This window comes from Ailuropoda melanoleuca, chromosome 14 (assembly GCF_002007445.2).
Source record: "Ailuropoda melanoleuca isolate Jingjing chromosome 14, ASM200744v2, whole genome shotgun sequence".
NCBI classification, from domain to species: domain Eukaryota; kingdom Metazoa; phylum Chordata; class Mammalia; order Carnivora; family Ursidae; genus Ailuropoda; species Ailuropoda melanoleuca.
The window spans coordinates 51,203,515-51,223,499 of NC_048231.1; the positions used below are offsets into that span (position 1 = coordinate 51,203,515).

General features: G+C 40.5%; 1 protein-coding gene across 6 annotated transcripts in view; it reads right to left on the reverse strand.

The window, feature by feature from the left end:
* Positions 1-19,985, reverse strand: part of PTPRM (protein tyrosine phosphatase receptor type M) — a 784,719-nt gene that overhangs the window by 598,667 nt on the left and 166,067 nt on the right. For all 6 annotated transcript variants that reach the window (XM_019797919.2, XM_011222861.3, XM_034642281.1 and 3 more), the window contains exon 2: positions 2,755-2,877. In XM_019797919.2, the coding sequence (XP_019653478.1) occupies positions 2,755-2,877 (123 nt within the window). The remainder of the gene's footprint in view (positions 1-2,754; positions 2,878-19,985) is intronic.

Below are 19,985 nucleotides of genomic sequence, written 5' to 3' on the forward strand. Positions count from 1 at the left end.
GGAAGAAGAGAAAACCCTTGTAACTAAATAGTACTTAGAGCAACTCATGGTTAAATTATCTATACACATTAGAAACTCTGTTTTAAAATCCATACGGTAGGATACTATAGGCAAAGTTTTTAAAATGATATTTCCTTATTTCTAACAATGAAATTTTATTGAGAATTTAACTTCTCACTGCAGGTGGACAGGTCAGCTGAGCACCAGTCCATATCCTTAATAACATAGGAGCTGTTGCTCTTAAACACTGCCGGTCTATGCGACACTTAATAATACAGGACTTAGACTGTTCACTAATGGTGTTTTTGTAACTCTCTTCCCTACATAAGTTCCTAGAGAGAAAGATTCATTTCTTATGAACTTTCACCCCCACAGTAATCAGCATCATGATTAGCATATAGTAGTGCTCAAAGGAATTTTTTTAATGGCTAAAGTTTGTTTAATGAATAGGAGGAAAAAAATACTATTATTGGCAATTCTATGTTATGGCAGAAATTTAGTCTAATGGAACAACTACCAATTTTCAGAAATCTCATCTGGACCCATTCCCGCCAACATCATCAGAGGAAAGAGGAACCAGACTGCTAGTCTTGCCCTAGCTCCCTCCAGACCTGCTTTCACCCAACCACCTACATATCCCCACAGTGACTTGCACCCTATCTGAGGGCCAGGGTTGAGGGCACACCTTTTGTAACTATCAAAAATCAGATGGAACTGAGAAACGTGTTGGAAGATACAACATTCAGAGACCTTAAGTTACAAAGGCCTGATATTAATTGTCAAGTATTCCATTAGTCAACAGAAGTAGAATAAATTCAAACAAAGTGTTTAAATGCCCCCACTTTATTCTTCCAAAGGCAGAAAAGCCTTTAAAAGCCAGATGCTTGCAAAGTTGCTTCCCCTTTGTTCTTTCATTTACCCAAACGACTGTTTCAGGATGCAACTCGTCTTTGATCTTTATTACCATTTTTGTAATGGCCTCTGCTAGGAACCCATCCTTTCTATTATTTAGAACTTGGACAATTTGGTCTGAGATGCTATTATGGGAAATAAGAAAGAAGGAAAGGACAAGATGATGACAAGAAATTATACCTCCCCCTCCTTAACAGAGGAAGGTTGGTCATCATGTGCCAAAAACAGAACCCGTGAAGGCTGAAAAAGATATTGCAATATTGGGGCTCCTTTGTAAAAGTCAATTTTTCCAAGACAGTCTTCAAACTAAAGGACCACAATAATTAAATCTACTAGCTAATATGAAAAATTACAACTTTCTTCCATTCTTTTTTCTTTTTATCTTTTTTTAAACTAAATTAGAAGATAATAAGAAAAGCCTGAGTGCACTCTTGTGGCAGACTCTCCCAGGACTAAATCTGAGCACCCTGGTCCCCACTACCTCGACCACAGCCATCCCCAGCCTTTCTGGACACAGGCTGGATCCTCAAGAGAGAACAGTCGACACCCAAAAGGCATTTTGGGGTGAGTAGCCTATCTGGAGAAGGACAGCTCTGGGTCAGGAACACTGCCATACCCACCTTCTCTTTCCCCACTCCCTGCCAAGCATGAAAGCAAGAGCTGGAATTTGTAAAAAAAAAAAAAAAAAAAAACTCAAGTACCACTTACTCAAGCATAAGTCATATTCAAAAGCACACACACATACAAGAAAAAAGAGACAGAAAAGAGACAGACAGAATGTCAGCTGGGGGGAAATAACTAAAAGCTGGAAACGTGTGAAGTCCAGCAAAGCTGCAGTGCTAAGGAGCTCAGTTTTCCCTTCTTCAAAGTTATAAGGAGATAAACGTGGGAAGGAGAGGGAAAGAACATGGCGGGCATCATAACTGTCAAAGCTTAATGAAGAACGACGTTAAACTCTACTTCCTACTTAAAAGCTACCTTTACAAGATGACTTACTAAATGCAATTATTGCTACATTGGCATGCATTAACGAAGAATTTTACAGTTACAAGAAAGTACAAAAAATGTGTTTTATCTAAAATCCAAATCAGAATAATGTTTTGCAGTTTGAACCCTGACTAGGGCACACTGTCACCCCTTTGTAACATGAATCAACAAATCTAAACTCCTAGAGTGCTGTCCAACACCACCACCTGCAAAGGGTGTCGATTAAAATGACCAAGTTCCAATGTGATTAATGGTCCCTTGTCACCACCTTCCCCCTCTTCCTTCAAAATAAGAAGTAGAATTCTTGCTGGTGTTCACTGGAGCAAATGTCTTTCACTCATCAGGAAATTTACAAAACACTTCTACAGAAAAAGAAGGATCCACATGTGTGCCTCACCATTTCATCTTTGGTGCCAAGTGAGACCCTGAGGCTGACAAGGTTTAAGTTATTCTCCAAGGTCTCCCATTTGTGACAGAGACTTTGTTATTTGGATTTCCCAGCTAGAATTCCACCCACTAGACACATTTGCCAGAAGAGACATCCATCTATTTCCCATATCTGCTGCTTGGGAAAGGATCAACTGGGGAATGCCCATTAATCTAGCTCAGGTGTACCCAAAGATAAAGGAAGTAAAATTTAATTAGACTTTAAAGGAAGAGATACAAAGGTGAACTCTTTGTACGTTGTAACTGGTCCTCTTAATTGTACTATTCTCACTAGTTAATCACCTTGGGCTGCCACACTCAAAGGCCAACACCCTCACTCATTCAGCCAATGCCCAATGAATATTTACTGTGATTCAGACTCTTGTGAAGCTTTGATTTTAAAAAGAAAATTTAAAACTACATGCAAACCTGACGGCATCCATGGATCGGAAGTTGGTTTGGTCAAGGTGTTCACCTGCTCCCAGTTGAAGTCATCATCTTCAGCTTGACTATATCCACAGGTGCTGTATGGCTCATCAAAAAGGCAACCACCTAAAATGTAAAGAATGAAAAGTAATGTAAGCAATGACTAGACCTCTGGAACAAGCTATGATGATTGCAGGTAACTGTAAACCTTGATACCACACTAAATTTGATTTGACCTTTGTGTCCAAGTACTATGGATCTTGACCCTACTGTAGCCTAAATGCTAAGTGCTAACCAAGCTGAGTCTTAACCATGCCTTGCCATAGTGCTACACTATACCGTTCCTCCAAAGAATCCAATGTGGATATAATCCAAATGAAAGTAGACCTAAGCAAATTTATAATTCTTATTTTCCAGATTTGCAGGAATTTGGAATAATTGATCTTGTGTACAAAACTTTACTAGGATTGCCTTAGGTATTCCACATGTTTTTAATAGAAAAAAATAATAATGTGTCCAAAAAATTAAAAGAGAAATGCTTTCGCCATAACATTGGCACAATGTCAGGGGGAAGAATGCAGTAGAGACCATGAACATAGCCTGCAAAATGTTTTTCTAAGAATTATTCTAAATCTAAGATAAAAACAGGTTTCACTTTAATACTTTGGAGATTTGAGGTCTTAATAGTACAAGAGATTATAAATTTGCTTATAATCCACACAATTTTTAAGGACAAGAAAAAATTCAAAACTAAACATGTGGTAAACATCTGCTTAATTCTGATGCTAGAAATGAAACTACTTAAAGAAACAAAGAATAACAGAAGATGCAGTTTTACAAAGCAGTTCAGCTGTTTCAGCATCCTGGAGCACACTGACGATTTTAAGTCCCATCCACATCCTCTTAAATGTCTCCTGTTACTTTGAATTATTATAGTATCGAATCTTTTCACCAGTGTTTCACATTGGGAAAGGGGTTGATTATATTGATGACGTTAATTATTACAAAAATTCTGACATCCACTATATAATGCTATTACTTATATTAATTAAAACTGTTAATTATAATTACTTTCCAATGATGAGAATGAAGGGTTCTGGTCAAGAAAATATAAAAATAAGAATATTATTGCACCATGTCTACAGTGTATGCCCAGGCAGCAAGAAGAAAAATAAAAAAGCAATTGCACAAACTCAGAGGTAAAGACAGATGTTAGAGGTCACCTAGGCCAACTTCCATCCAAATGCTTACATAAACTCTAAAACCTTCTAGACAGCTAGACAGCTTTGAACAGGTGAGGCATTCAAAAAATTTAGAAATGCATCCCTACCTGGTAGACAATTCCCCCTTTAAAAAGGCCCAAACTCTGCTTTTTCAAAAGTATACTCATTTATCTTAGCTCTACCCGAAGAAAAAGTACAGAACATCTCAGCTCTCACACAGGAAAGCTTCTAAGTCTTCACTTCTCCGGGAAAAACATGTCTTGCTTCCCCCAATTCCTCCTACTAGAAGGTTTTCAGACTTTCACTGCCCTGGTGGGTGTTCTCTTTGTTACCAGCACTCTTCCAAAACAATGGCTGGAGCCAGAATTCAACAGACGACTTCTCCGGACCTCACATTCTTTCCTGGGAGACTGGTGGTCCATTCTGAGCCTCCGTGAGCCTGACGTCCCATACGTCTTTTACAGACCACTGCCATTGAACCATTTTCCCTCTCTTGTAATAAGGGAAGTGATTTTCTGAATTTGAACTCAGGGCTGCACATGGATCCTTACTAAAGCCCCTCTCAATTGTTTTCCACCCATTACACTCCAGCCTGCTGAGAGCTTTCGGAATCCTGATTTTATCATTCAGCTGTTTGTCATCCTACCTAGACTTGGGTTATCTGCCAATTTGATAAGCATACATTCTTTTTTTTAATAATAATATTTTTTATTATATTATGTTAGTCACCATACAGTACATCCCTATGTCTGCCTCCAAATCGCTGATAAAAAAATGTTAAACAGGCAGAGTCAAGGGACCTCAGACCATTTTAGAAGGTCTCTCCCAGCTTTCTAGCTCTGTCTTAGTTGTTAGCTCCAGGCATGATGGTGAAATTAGTGACCCTGGACACTGTCTTCTGCGACACTTGAACAGAACTGGTCAATTAAACATTCCACTGAGAACAGAAACTCATTACAAAAATACAGCACTAACTCAATATTTCACCTTGACAACAACGGGTAATTTATACTTCCCCTCCTACTCAGCTTTAACAAGTTCAGAAACAAAGTGGATTTGTTTAAAAGCACATAATACTAACAACTTTCCAATCTGGGGTGAGAAATGTTAGAAGACTATGCAAACATCTATGAGAACTATTTCCCTTGGTTGCAAACCCTAATTCTGACGTAGAAAACAGCTTCGGTACTGGGGGAGAGGCTCAAACAGCAGTAGCACTAATAATATTCAGACAGAAAGAAACCACCATGAATTTTGACAGTAAAGGAGCCCCCCGATGGAAACATAGATAGCACTTGGATGAAAGTCCTGAAGTGCAATATTAAACAGTGAAAAATAGCTATAGGCGACCACAGAACAACTCAATGCTGGTTAAAGATCTGGTTTACAAAACAACCATTGGCACTGAAGATATAACCAAACATAAAGGCAAAAGCATGCATGGCTGACAGCAAACCCCAAAGGCTAATACAATGCTAGTGCAAGGATATAACTTCCCATTACATAAAGCTGTTTTTATCAGTTGAAAGGAAACATAAAACGTATGATATGGTTCTTTCTGGACCCATGTATGATTATCAAACCACTGGAAAATGGATAGACTATGAATTTCCTATTGCCCAAAGATATATCCCCCTGCACACCAATTTTCAGAGCCACCACTGGCCTTCATCCAATAGATGTGAGACCCTAAAAAGAGCAAAGGTGGTTTATGGCGCTAAAATGAGATGAAATTAACATGTTTACATCTGAATTAAAGTAACCAATTAAAGCGAGAATGATTAAACTTTGGGTTTTTTTTTTTAAGATTTTTATTTATTTATGTGACAGAGAGATAGCCAGCGAGAGAGGGAACACAGCAGGGGAGTGGGAGAGGAAGAAGCAGGCTCCCAGTCGAGGAGCCCGATGTGGGACTCCATCCCGGAACACCAGGATCATGCCCTGAGCTGAGGGCAGACGCTTAAAGACTGCGCCACCCAGGCACCCCTAAACTTTGGTTTTCAAGGCAGCTTCGTGCAGTAGTGAAGTGAACAGGGTCCAACATTTGGCACATCCCCATTCTTCCACTGCTAGCTTTGTGACTATAGACAAATCACTTTGGCTCTCTGAGTCCTGGTTTCTCCAGCTATAAAACGGAGACAAAACATACCTCACACAGTATTTCTAATGATGTAGTTAGGCAGCAAATGTAAAGTTAGTGTATGATGGTGTCAGCCATGTTCAACCAGTATCAGTTATTATTTGTTCTTAAATCTTTCTTACAAGAATTACCCTCATGGGTTCATTTCATTGCAAATAGTTGGAATATGTAATTGGAAAATTTAAAAGAGTGAATCACAAGAAAGGTGGAGAGCCACGAGCACTGATGCAGGCATACTTCTGTGGGCTCCTCTATGGAGCCATGTAGGAGCAAAGACCAGAGGGCTGTGAGGTTTCTTAAGTAAATGCTTTGGGGCCAATGAAGAATGTGACAAGAAAGCCAAGTCCCCTAAAATGCAGTAAAATGAAGCACTTCCAAAAATAAACCTCCTTGATTTTCAGAATAACACAACCTTTGAATAGCAACATACGGGGGGGATGTTGTCAGCAATAAACTGGCCAAGGTCTCTCCCAAGTTGTCTTACTTGGACTGCTGCTCAACAGCTCACGGCTGGACTATATTCCTCCATCAAATCAAATTAAATGATTTCTCTTCTGTGGAGGGGCATCAGTACTAAACCAAAAGTCATGCACAAGATCGAGGGAAGGTGATGCAAGCCAGGTGGGATGGTCGGTCTTCATCATTCACATTCTTTCTCTCCCTCCTGCTCCCCTTCTAGCTTCCCCTCCCTCTCCCCCCTCAATGCCCCCTCCCTCCCCCTCCCTCCCACACACACGTACACACACACTAACACACGTGTGCATGTGCCTTCATCATATGTTGGGAAAGACTTTTGCTTAGCAAATCTGAATATACCACACGACATGTGCCAGATGAAGAGAGAGGTATTGTGCAAAAGGAAGTGTGTCCATGGATGTCAAATACTCAGGGGTAACTGACAACAGTGATGATTTCTGTACAAGACTGATGACTGCATGGCTTGTTCTGGGACATGCAGTGTAACACCATGACATGAACACGAAATTAACAAAACCAAAGGAAAGTAAAATTCTAAAGCAAGGGAAGTAAATCAAAGGAAAAAGGGAATAGAAGGTTATACCAGGAATAGGCCTAGGCCTCCACCATCACTGCCAAGTAATAAAAAAATGTCACTAGCCTCCTTTACTGGAAGTTAGCCACAAAGTTCACTTTGAGCTCTGGGGTAGCCGGCGCAAAGGGAAAGATACCCCTGATTACCTACTTTGCAGAATCTATGGGACAATGATGTCAGTACCAAAACTAATAATGGGGCTAAATGTGATAAGGGCTCAGTTATTGAGGACTCCTGAATACCAAATACCAACCCTATAAGGTAGATACCGTGATCCTCATTTCACAGATACAGAAACTAAGGCACAGAAGGTCGGTTATACAGCTCTCACAGGTCTCAAAGCTGGAAGGGAGTGAAGCACAACTTTGAACCCAGGCATCTCGTCTTGAGAGCCCACATTCCTAACACTATGTGATAGTATCTCCCAAGGTGAAAACCCAAAAAAAACTTTACTCCTAATCCGAAATCCACAGAGAACTGCCCCCCTAGTAAGAAAGAAACAACGTAAGTTAACGAAGGGTTCTCAAAAGCATCCACCAGAATAAAATGGGTCTATTTAGTAACATGAGAGCATGTCCCCAAACTTGGATTCAGTAAACCTGATTTTTGTGGGAGCTCAGTGCATTCTAGGATTAAAGCTATAATAACCTTTAAAACGGTCTTTATGAATATTCTTTCTCTTGACAAAATCTTAATGGGCTACCATCAGTTTGTGTACTTAACTCCCCAACTAAAAATCTCAACCACTCTGTGCTATGACTAACGTGTAGAGCCAGATGCTTTTTAGAAATCAGATGAGATGGCTGTTGGAGAGTCTCTCTCCCCCTCCCCCTGCCCCTCCTGCTCGTGCTCTCTCTCTCTCTCTCTCTAAAATAAATAAATAAATCTGTAAAAAAGAAATCAGATGAAATGGCATCAGGCCTGCTATTTTTTTTCTCAAAAATTGCAAAGTTAAAAAAAAAAAAAAAAGGGGTGCATGAAAGCCTACTGATAGGGTAGGAATTCTGCTGAAAAGTAATTTTTGGTTATAACTCTATCTTAGTCATCTTGGTACTCTCTAGAACTGGTATATTGTAGGCACCCAATAAATGCTTTTTAGAGAAATGGGTAATGAATTCCCAAGATTCTGTGCAGAATTTGGCTGGAAATGTTTAAAAGAAGTGTAATACAGGGCCACCTAGGTGGCTCAATCGGTTGAGTGTCTGCCTTCAGCTCAGGTCATGATCCCAGGGTCCTGGGATTGAGTCCCACATCAGGCTCCCTTCTCAGTGGGGAGTCTGCTTCTCCTTCTGCCTGCCACTCCCCCTACTTGTGCTCTCATTCACTCTCTCTCTTAAATAGATAAAAATCTTTAATTAAAAAAAAAAGAAGTGTAATATAATAGCCACTTGAACAATGAAAGCAATCTCAATATAGTCCCACAAACACCAGGCTTGTCCTTGGGTATTCCAAGATGAATAAGCTACAAATGTGACAAAATCAGTGAATATGTTCATTTTTTATTATGGTTGAAAACTAGGCTGGTTAAATGTTAATTAAGTCTCCACAAATTATGGTTTTTGCTTTAGAAAAGTTGAAAGCAACTTTTTTGGGGGGGAGGTAATAATTAGATAGCAAGGCTAGTTGTCTATAAAGGTCATTCTTGATTTATGAAAATAAAATATTGTCATTTGCATGTTGAAGGGAATTTATCTTTCTTCTTTATTTGGCATAGCAGAGAATTATTCAGGAGATCCAAGAATAGTATTATAGCAATAAGACAGAAGCTATAAAGAAGAGGATGGTCCACTTTTTCCCCAAAGGAAACCTTATAAGATCTTTCACGACTGTTCTATATCATACTGAAGCATCAGGCCTGGCAAACAGACAAAGGAAAACGAATTGACATGGGTTAGAGCCCACCATTTAGAGTAGTATATTATTTTACTTATTTTTACCTTTTTATTATTGAAGTGTAACTGACATACAGTATTTATTAATTCCAGGTGTACAATATAATGATTCAACAAGTCTATACATTGTGACCCACGTAGGTCATGATATGTTGACCCAGCACACATACATGTACATTGCACAAACCAAATTTCTCTCTCCTGAGATACACTGATACTGTTCATTCATCTCTGTTCTATGTGGTTTTGGAAAAGCCCAGTCCAGATCCACTAAACTGATTTCAGGATCCTTCAAAGGTTACTAACTATAGTCCTTAAGGTTTGGGAATGAGAACCATTACCTGGGATTGTTTACATGTCTTAAAGTTACTAATCAACACTACTATGTGAGAGCCCTACTAAGGCAGTCAGAGGACAACCTGTGATCTAGAAATTTCTCTGGCATTAACAGCCACCATTTTGTGGACATCTGCCATGTGCCGGCCAGATTCTGCTGAAGGTGACATACAGGCATTATTTCACTTACTCTTCATAACCAGTATGAGACTTTCCTCTCAATTCAAAGAAACTGTTACATAACAAAGCCATGCATATGTTTACATGTATTATTTAATCTTAAAAACCTTAAAGGCAAGCATTGATATCCTTTATGCCAGCTATCAATGCATTACCTTTCAGCTCTAAATTCACTTTTCCTAGCTTGCTCTGCAAAACTGTATCCAAGTCCTCTAGCTGTTTCCTGTCCAGGGGGCAAGCCAGTAAGCTTTAACAGTAGAGGGTTCTAGAGAGGCACTGTGTGAGGAAGGGGTGGTCTCGCAGGGCTCCCTGGAAGGCTCCTCAGCCCACAGGGTTTCTCCAGACCCACAATGCAGGAGGCTTCCCAGTGCCTGGCTTGACTGGTGCATGGTGGTGGGCAGTACCCCAGCGCCCCCTGAGCAGTTTTGTAGCAGAGCACTGCCCACAGAGAGATACCACCCATGAATAGCTTCCCCTGCTAGACTAGAGGACACATTTCCTCTGAGTTCCATAGGTGTGGTCCCACAGCGACTTGCCTGCCATCCACTGAGCTCTGGAGCTCCACTCTAGAAGGATCTTCTCCTTGGATCCTGATTTCTTCCCTGGAGTAGTGCCTGCTCCTGGTATTTGCTACTCCTTTATTCTTAGAGAACTCTTTACTTCATGCTAGCCAATCTCCTGTATTCCAATCCACTGTTATAGTTAATCATTCTTTAAATGAAACTCTCCCTGTTCCAGTTACTGTGTGGTTTCTGTCTTCTGACTAGAAATTCATCAACATATCCCTGTTTTTACAAATGGGAGTTTGGAGTGGTCAAATATCTTGCCCAAAGTCACAGGGAGTTAAATGCAGGGCTAGAAGTTCACCCAAGGTCTGAGTCCAAAGTTCATACTTTTTCCAGTCTGCACATTTTTACCCTGAATGCATCTCTGTTAAATAAACAACAATGTGTAATATTTATACAATGACTGTTGCATGAATCCCATTGCAAATAAGCTCCTCAAAGTACTGTTTCTAAGAAGCCTGTGGAGGACAATCAAATCTCATAAACTTACTTAGAAGATACATACACACATTGAATTGTTCTGCCTTTAACAGGTTAAATTGACTTATACACTCTAGCAATCAAGTTCATCTTGTTATTATTACAGTCCATTTAAAGTTATTTTGTGAAAAGACTGCAATACTCCTTGAGGAGATTTCTGGAACATTTTTCTCATTTGTTCTAAATACAGAATGACCCCATTTAAGGCAGCCTTTACCAAATGCATAAAGTATTAAATAGGTCTCTCTACAGAGAGGGCAAATCAAAAACTAATGCTAAAGTACCCCACAGAAAATTAATGTTATATGTTCTATTTTCCTAAAATACATGTAATCTCAGGTGGCCTTATCCACTAACTTCAAATTAAAACTGTCAGATAAATGGCTATAAATTAATACATTTCAAACCATAAACAGAAAGTGAACTATAATATACACAGTTGTTTTAAGCAGTTAAAAAAACAAAAACCCTACACCAACATAGCAAAACCGCTGCTTTGTTCTTATAAATCAATCCCAGTGACATCTACATTTAATTGCCTGCCAAAGAATGCAAGTGTATAAAGCCTCTTAAACTTTGAACGCCCGGGTGATGGCCAGTGAATCAGACACTAAGCATTATAGAAATGCTCTTCTACATAATTTAATCTAGCAAGCAGTTTTTACACATCACCCAGGCATTTAAATGGCTAATGCTTATGCTCTGTTGTAAAAGGTGCTATGTGCCGATGGATTATTTTATATAAGTCAAAGGAAATGAGTTGTCATGTTCTTAAAGTTTCTATGGCTTATTATACTCATTGCATACTTCATTTCATATCCATCTATTGATTTCTAATTTTAAAAAAGCCCTGACTGTGACAAACAATCATGCATTTTTCTTACTGATCTTAAAATCTCTTTTTTTTTTCCCCAATGGGTAACAGTGTCATTTCTATTCCCAGATATTGTATGGAAGCATCCAAATCATTAGGGACCTGACCCAGTTTCCCATTCACAAATAAGTACCTTACAGAATTGCTACAGGATTTAATTAAACCACGCATACAAACCCCCTATAAATTCGAGTCTACCTGAATCTAACACTGGTCCTCTTATTGTCCACACCAATATTGAAAACTACAGTGTGAAAAACAGCTGTCTGCTCCTATCGTAGCAACAGGAATAAAAAAGGAAAACAAAAGATACACTATCTCCAAAACTGTCTAGGGGAGAAGATAGTCAAACCTAGATGAGCGTTTATCACTTGTCTTCAGAGTTGCCTGGGTCCCAGCTCCCACCCTGGATCAGAAGTTCTCAAAGTGGATCCCTGGACCAGCAGTCTACCTGGGATCTTGTTAGAAATGCAAATTCTCAGGCCCCGCCCCCAACCTCCTAAAAGAGAAACTCTGTGGAGTGAGATCTTCTGTTTTAACAAGCCAGACCTCCAGGTGATTCTGGTGCCTACTAATGTATGATAACCACTGTTCCAGACCGACCTATTTAACCAGACTCTTCTGGGAGCAGCCCTGGGAATCTGTGCTTTCAAAAAAATTCCCAGAATAATCTAATCATTGACCCAATTTTAGAAAAGAGCTCCAGATCAGTGGCTTCAAACATTTTTAAGACGGCATTATCAGTTTTTGAAAAAGGCACAACCATCCTACGTTTACTTATTTATAAACTATATAATGCAGATTGTTATAGATACAGCTGACCTTTTCAAGTGCAAACTACGAAGTAAATATAAATTGAAGTTCAAATATTTTCTTCCATGCACCAAGGGATTGTACTATACACCTCAAAGGGTGTGGAGATAGTCTTTTGGAGATCACTGCTCTAAATAACTCCTTTTAGTCATAAATATCTCTCAGGTGAATAAGGGCAACAGAATAACATTGCTTGATCAAAGTGCTGAATTCCATGCTCTAATTTCATGCTAAGAAACCCCCAATCTGTCATTTTTCTCCTAAGTGGAGCCACTCAACAAGCAGATATCCTAGGTAGAAAATGATCCTGGTTGTTGGTCAGAGAAACCCAGGAAATTAATTAAAAAAAAAAAAAAAAAACAGAATTTCATTTTATGCCCAGTAGCGCTCCTGCCATTTTAGTATGATTTACAAATCCATCTCTTGATGCTTTTATTAGCACAAAATCATTATCTGGGAACGCCGATAAAATAAACTCCTGTATTCACCAATATACAGTACAGCCAAACCATTCAGCTTAAAACAGGCAGCCAATTGTTTATTTTCACTGGGTGCTGATTAACCGAAACTCCACTAAATTTATTTCCCTCAATGAACATTTTTTTCTACACACCAAGCTCATTGGGTAGAATCAAATTACAAGGAAAAAGTAAATATAATTTCCTATATCCTCTTGGTAAAACATTCATTCCAATTTCCTACCATTAGGAGTAATTATTCTAAAACAAAAATTGGTAACTTGTAAGACTGACTCTATTTAATTGGAATCTGAGACCCAGGATACATTAAGTCCTAGATCTGTCAACCACCTAGTCTATCTTAGGACAAGTCACAGACTGTGTGTCTTGCTCTCTGTATGAAAAGGGGAGATGCAAGGCTCATGTCACAGGAGCGACTGATGTACATGATTTCACGGATGAAATGGGGGGATTATAATACAGAAGTCTCCCATTTAGTTCAAGAGCCTAACGTTCATATGGCCCAATGAGCTGAAAGTGAGAAACAGGAATTGACGGCCCCCATCCCACCCATCAGCCACTATTCCTTTATCCCTTGTGCCTTTCTTAGAGTGCACATCACAATGAGTTCAGAATAATTCTCGAATCCAAAGATGTGCATTTTTTTTTATACAACATGGGTCCAAATCCAAGTCTCCTACCAATATGGGGCTCAAATGAGGAAACAGCATCTATTCCAGTGCCAACAGTCAGGGAGTGGCTCTGTTGGGCTTACTGAGAAACAACACCCTGGTCTTCAACTCAGAAGTTCTCTAAAGGATTTTCAGGGGGCAAGTCTGACCTTAGGCAAATCCCTGAGGATTTATGTTCTATAGAAGATATGACTTTTTTGTACTATATATTACCTATCTCCTAGAGAAATGGTGCAGGTTGAACTTGGTAGGATATGTGAAAGCATATTCACTGTTCCAAGATGATGAACATCAAAGAAAGCCATAGCCATGTTTGGTGTATGATACCTGAAACATGGAATTAGAGTGACAGACACCTCTTTGTGGTTACTGTCTATGGTGGTTGATGGCACCACAGACCAGAGGCTCAAGCCAAAAACCTGTGAGTCAAACACCTCTCTGCCCAACACCTTACCCCCCAAACACCTTCTCAGATGTTTTTCCTTCCATTCCCTCTACTCCCACCATAACACAACTTGAGTTTCAGCTCATGTCCCCACTGACCTTGACCCATCACATCTAGATTCTGCCCTGTCTAGTATATCCCCACATGACCAGCAAGCTGACCTTTTATAAAACACACAGCTAAAAATGGTCTTTCCCTACTTACAACTATTCATGGGCCTCTCACTGCCCATGGGATACTATCCGAATGTCATCATGTGACATATGAGGTTTTCTGGATTTGAACCTTGTCGACTTAACTTTATTTCTTGCCACCGTTTCCCTGTAACAGAACACTCCAGTAATTCCTGACTATCTGTAGATTCACTCCAAGGACCATGCTGCCCACCCACCAAGTGTCTCCGCACACCATCCCTGCACCCATCCTCTGTTCACTGTTCAAATGCCAGCTCAGATGTTACTTCTCCTGGGTACCCATTTCTGATTCCTTTTCACAGATAAAATCAATCCGTCCTTCCCACGTACCATCACTGCAAGATATAGAAGTCTTCTAGATGCCCTTATCACCCTACACAGCAAAATGACTGTGGGCGTGTTTGTTTTCTCCACTGCATCCTAAGCTCCGTGGGTCTGGCCAATGTTCTCTTCACCTCTGTATCCTCAGTCCTAGAGAGGTGCCCACTAGTCATTAAATACCTGCTGGATTAAATGGAATTTTGTGAAGTTTTCTATAACAAAGGTAAGCACCAAAACCATTTACTGTTCTATCTTTATTAGAAAGGAAAAAAAATACTCATAGATCCTATCCACTCAATACTCTGACTATACCAGGAGAAGAAATCCTGATTCTAGAGGTTTTTTTGCCTTTTTTATCTGATTCAGGGCATCTCCTTCTCTCACTCTTCCCTCCTTCCCTGTCTGCCCAATTCCTCTCAACTGTGGACCCATGTGCCAGGCACAGGAAAGGAGGAAGGGAGAGGAGATTCGAAGAAATACACAGAAGACAAAAAAGAAACCCTTGTCCTCAGAGAAAACAACCTGGGGGGGGGCGAGGAGTGGTGTCCTGGAAGTTGTTAAAAAGGGGAAATATGAAAAATGCTGTAGGAGCCAAGAGAAAGACCCAAAACTCATCCTGAAGGCCTCCTGTCCCTAAATGGTCCAGATAAAAAGAAAACCAGAGAGTCAGCAACTCCATGTGAGAATCTAAAATATCCATGGCCTGTTATTCTAAGAATCTGCATAATAAGGGTGTTATTTGGCAGACCTCAGCATAAGTCAACAAAAAGCATACGGATTTTCTGTGTATCACACTGGAACTCTGTTAATGTCTCCGTCGGTTGTTCTGATTTTATGTTTCAAACATAAAATGAATGCTAATGATTACATGTTATGTATCTTTCACCTTCATGAAATATTAAAGTAGTGAATAAGTAATCAATAATTTGCAGGCCATAAAGAAAGTAAACTTTGAAGTAAAATAGTTCATTGTATGATTTTTTGAAACTAGGAAGCTATATTCTCTAAGCTAAGAACAATACTTACATGATGTAAAAATGGCTGTGAATCAGCTTTCCTTCCAGTCATTGTACAGGAACAATTAGTTTCTAAAATACAGGGAACTAAGAATATTAACCCTTCGCAAGGTCACCACAACTGAAGAGTCTTTCTTTTTATAAGTGAGCATTTACTTAATATTCCGTTTCCCTTTTTAGCAGGTATTATCTAGCTACTGGCTAAAGAGAATAAGTAGTCCGAGGGAACAACCCTGGACGAGGAAGCAGAATGTCTGGGTCCTAGCCCTGCCCCTGCCTGTATGTGGCTTTGAGCAAGACAACCGGCTGGCGTTGGAGATCCAGTGGAGATCCAGTGGCCAGAATGTAGAGGAATCACCTTAAAAACCTGAGGTGGTCTCAACCCTACCCACTTAGAAGCTCTCCTCGCATAGTCATCTGTACAACCATCTACCTTATAGAATAATGCAAGAATTAAACTTTGTATATATGTGTATGTTTACATACACACATTTATATTCTCTATTCTCCTACCTACCAACCTATCCAGCTCCCTATCCATTTCCCTATCCCACTTACCTTCTGTCTAGTAAATAGGTAAATGTTGGCTCCCCTTCCTTTCTGCTCCTCAGTGTCTGATCTGTATAAAACAGCACAGATAAACTAGATCACTGCTCTTTCAGTGTGACGCTCGGAACCCTTGGGCTCCCTTAGACTATAGGTGAGCCTACTGCAGGCCTTCCTAAAACCCGGCTTCAAACTCATATGTTCAACATTCGTATACTTTAAATACTGGTGTTCCATGGGCAATAAAAGAAGTGTACCATAAGAAGTTAACATTTAACAATATTTGACAACTTCAGATCTAGATAATCTCTAAGGTAAGATTTCCATTCTGAGATTGTTATGTTCTATGATTTTTCTCTCCCTTCTCATAAATGCAATACTTCTTTATCAGGAACATGACAGAGGTTAAAATCTGTTGGTGTGTATCCAGGTGTATGGTTAGGAGGGGTATGATTATAACATAAAAACTAAGAAAAATAATGTTAAATAATACAAGCAAAAAGGATAGCAGAGAGAAGGGAAGGCAAGACAGAGGTGGTGAAGAGGTAAAAAGATACGAACATCTATGTGATGGCTGGACAGTTTCCAGGCCTAGGAAAAGCAGAGAACACAAATTCACAAGACTGGGCACCTACTATTCTCAAATATGGGTAGGCTGGAACTGATTTGGGGTGATCATTGCTATTCCATTCAACCCCCAAAATGATCCACATCCTATTCGCCAAAAGGATTTGAGAATATCTAATAAAAGTTCGGTAGAACTCTTCTCAACCTGCCCCACTCCTCAGGAGCTGCTTACTCATGTCTAAAAGTATATAAATCAGTTTATGTTTTTCACTACAAGGGAGAGGCTCAAAACCTAAAACTCAAACAAACACTATGAAAATGGATTCATATGACCAGTCCTATAACCACATCTACTCCAGTAAAAGTATTTATTTAGACTATATTCAGGGCCATGCAAACAATCCACACATACAAATAACTAGATGTTAGATATTTTTTTATTTTGATAGAGATCACTTAAGGGCATTTAAACACAGGAAAAGTTGATGGGGAGCAGGTTCAAAAAAAAGATAATATCAAATTCAGTGACTTCATAATATATCTGGGATGAAATCCATTTGCTTCAAAAACTATTCATTGGGATAATTATAACATAAAGCCAAGAGAATGGAGAACTCTGCTTCCCTGAAAGATTTTTAAATATATTATTATAATGGTTGGCTTGTTATAAGAAGCCATGGTCATTGAGATTAATCAAAGTGTCACTATACAGTTGTTTTTAAGCATCTGTGTGATTTTACAGTTGATTAAACATGGCCGGGCTCTCTCTCTCTTATGGGATACTCTTTCAGTAAGCTTATCGTCGGCCCTTGGCCATATTGGACACTTACCTTTAACAACATCTAATCTAGCACTGGGTACCCCATGAATTGAGAATAAACCCTTGTGAATCAATATAATATTGACTGGACCTAAGAAATAGTAACCCTTCGTGGGGGCAGAAATTTGCCTAGAGGAAACTTCACAGGTCAACTTTATTTCCCTAATATTTAAGCCAGTGATTAAATGTCGACTCAGGGACCCAAGCCCCACTGCTAAGAATAAGCTACAGTTACCAGAGAATAAGCTACCAAAGCCCAACCTCAGCCCTCACCAGGAAACACATCTGATCAGAGCCCCTGCCAGAGCTACTGTGCCCCTTTTACAGCACTGATTTTGCCAGGATAAATAATATGCCCACTTTGCCACTGGTTTAGGAAAAAGTGAGGGAATGGGCACCGCTTTTCAGCAGCACACCTGACTGGCACAAAAGTTCTTGGGTTGGGAGTAAAAACCAAGTTGCATCAATATCAATTTTTTCCCATATGCTCCATAAATTGCAGAAAGATGTTTATCATAGAAACGCCGATATGACTTTAACCAGAGGAGAGCAAAATGTGGCACCATTACTAATAATTCTCAATAAAGACCTTCATTATACTGAACTTTATACACTGCTAATTTCAAAATTAAAAATAAAACCCAGGGGAAGCCAAGAAGATTTAATTAGGTCAGAAAAAAAAAATTTTTTTTGAAAAAACCCTATTACAGATAAACTGTGAAATCTCTGGATCAACCAAACATTGTATCTTTAGATACTGAGATATTAACCCAAATATAAATCCCAATTTACAAACGGGTGGCAAGCCTTCACTTCCCTCATGTGTTTACAGTAGGGCTCCTGAAAACACCTACTTTCCCTGTACCACAAAACATTTTTTAAAGGTTACTGATCTCCGGTATCCCTGCCGCGGCACTGCTGTCCTTCGGTATAAGCTTAAGAAAAGCCTATCAGCTTTCCTCCCAGCTCAGTGATCCTTAAACTTTGGGGAGCTTATAGATCCTTTTGAGAATCTGAACAGAGCTATGCATGATCTCTCTTCCAGGACAAATGTGTATACACGCAAATTTTATAATTCCTTGAGTTTACAAAGTTCTTAAGTACAATTCAACATTTGCTCTTTCAAGGGCCATTCACTGACCACCTGTATCAGAATCACCGGATAATTTCTTCCAACACAGGTCTTGAGCCCCGACCTAGACAATTGGTGGGGGCGAGGCTGGGGCTCTGAGCTTTAGGTCACTTCCGGTGATCCTGTTGCTGGCTGAAAGCAGGTAAGATCCTCTGCTCTGGCCATTTGCCTTTCCTCTCAGGGTAGCAACTGGTCTGGAAACAGAGGCTCCGCTGGCCCCCACTCACCACTCCTGTAGGAGCCCGGCCTAGGTCATGTCCATCTGACCTAAGGGCGTCTCCCTCAGCATCCTCACCAGCTCTGCATGCTTCACTCACAAACACCCCCACTCCCATGCACAATGGGCTCCTGGACTCTTGTCTACCTTCACCATCCATCCTGCCCAACTTCCAGGAAATTGTTGTTCGCTCATCCATTAAGACCCACTGCCGCAAAATGTACTAATTTCCTCTCTGTTCCTGGGCTATCAGCTCATAAGTCTCCCATGAATGAGATTGTCCCTCTTCTCGCTCTGTATGGGGTACAGTGGTCTCCCCCAACTACATGGTGAACACCCCGCTCACTGCAGAAGCAGTGTCTGGCCCTCCAGGGTGCCCGTTCCTTAACTGCTGTAGCAAGCCTGAAGGATGTCTGTCTTACATGACTATGCAGGAACGTGAATCATGTCACTCCTCCAAGGGCAACGCTGAAAAGACTGGAGATCCTCCAAAGTGATATATGATAAGGAAAATGAGGCTGGGGTCGGGGGGGGGGGTTGCCTGCTTTATCAAAGGCACTCCAGTCACCATCTAGTAAGTCCACACCCACACAAGGGCCCTGTTCAGTGTGGCAACAGATGCCAAAACACAGGGTCCCAATCCTCAATTTCAGTAGACTTAGCAATACAGGACACATTCGTGACCAACCCTAGTTCAGCCCTGTGATGAGAAGGACGTGCGCTACTAAAGAGATTACTAAGAGGCTATTTCAGATTAGGAAAGACAAGGGAGAATTCACAGGGGCATTTCAGGTGTGGCTGGGAAGATGGGTCAAGCGTTGAGGGCAGAGACAGAGAAGATTTCAGAGAGCATAAACACCCGGGGGAGAAGGGGAGAAACATGCACTGTGAGAAGGCATGGAATCAGGGCTTGCTTCAGCATGAATAAGAGAAAGGAGGGCTGAATCAGGCTGCAAAGGCAGACCAGAGCAGGAGATTGCCTAGCGGGTCCGCCATGGGCAGGAATGGGGTTACCACACTGCCACGTTCATGATTCCATATGGTTACCCACAGCAGCCCGGTGACAAAGGGGGGCAAAAAAGATACCTCATCTTACAGACAAGGGAGGAGGTCAGAACACAGATCTGACTCGCTTAGAGCAAAGAAGTGGGTAATGGCAGAGGTCGAGCCTGGCGCTTGGTTTCCTAACCCCAAAGATGCAGGCTTCCCTTACAGTACAACTGCTCTACACAATCCCAGGAAAATGACTATTCCATGGACGCTCCTTCCAC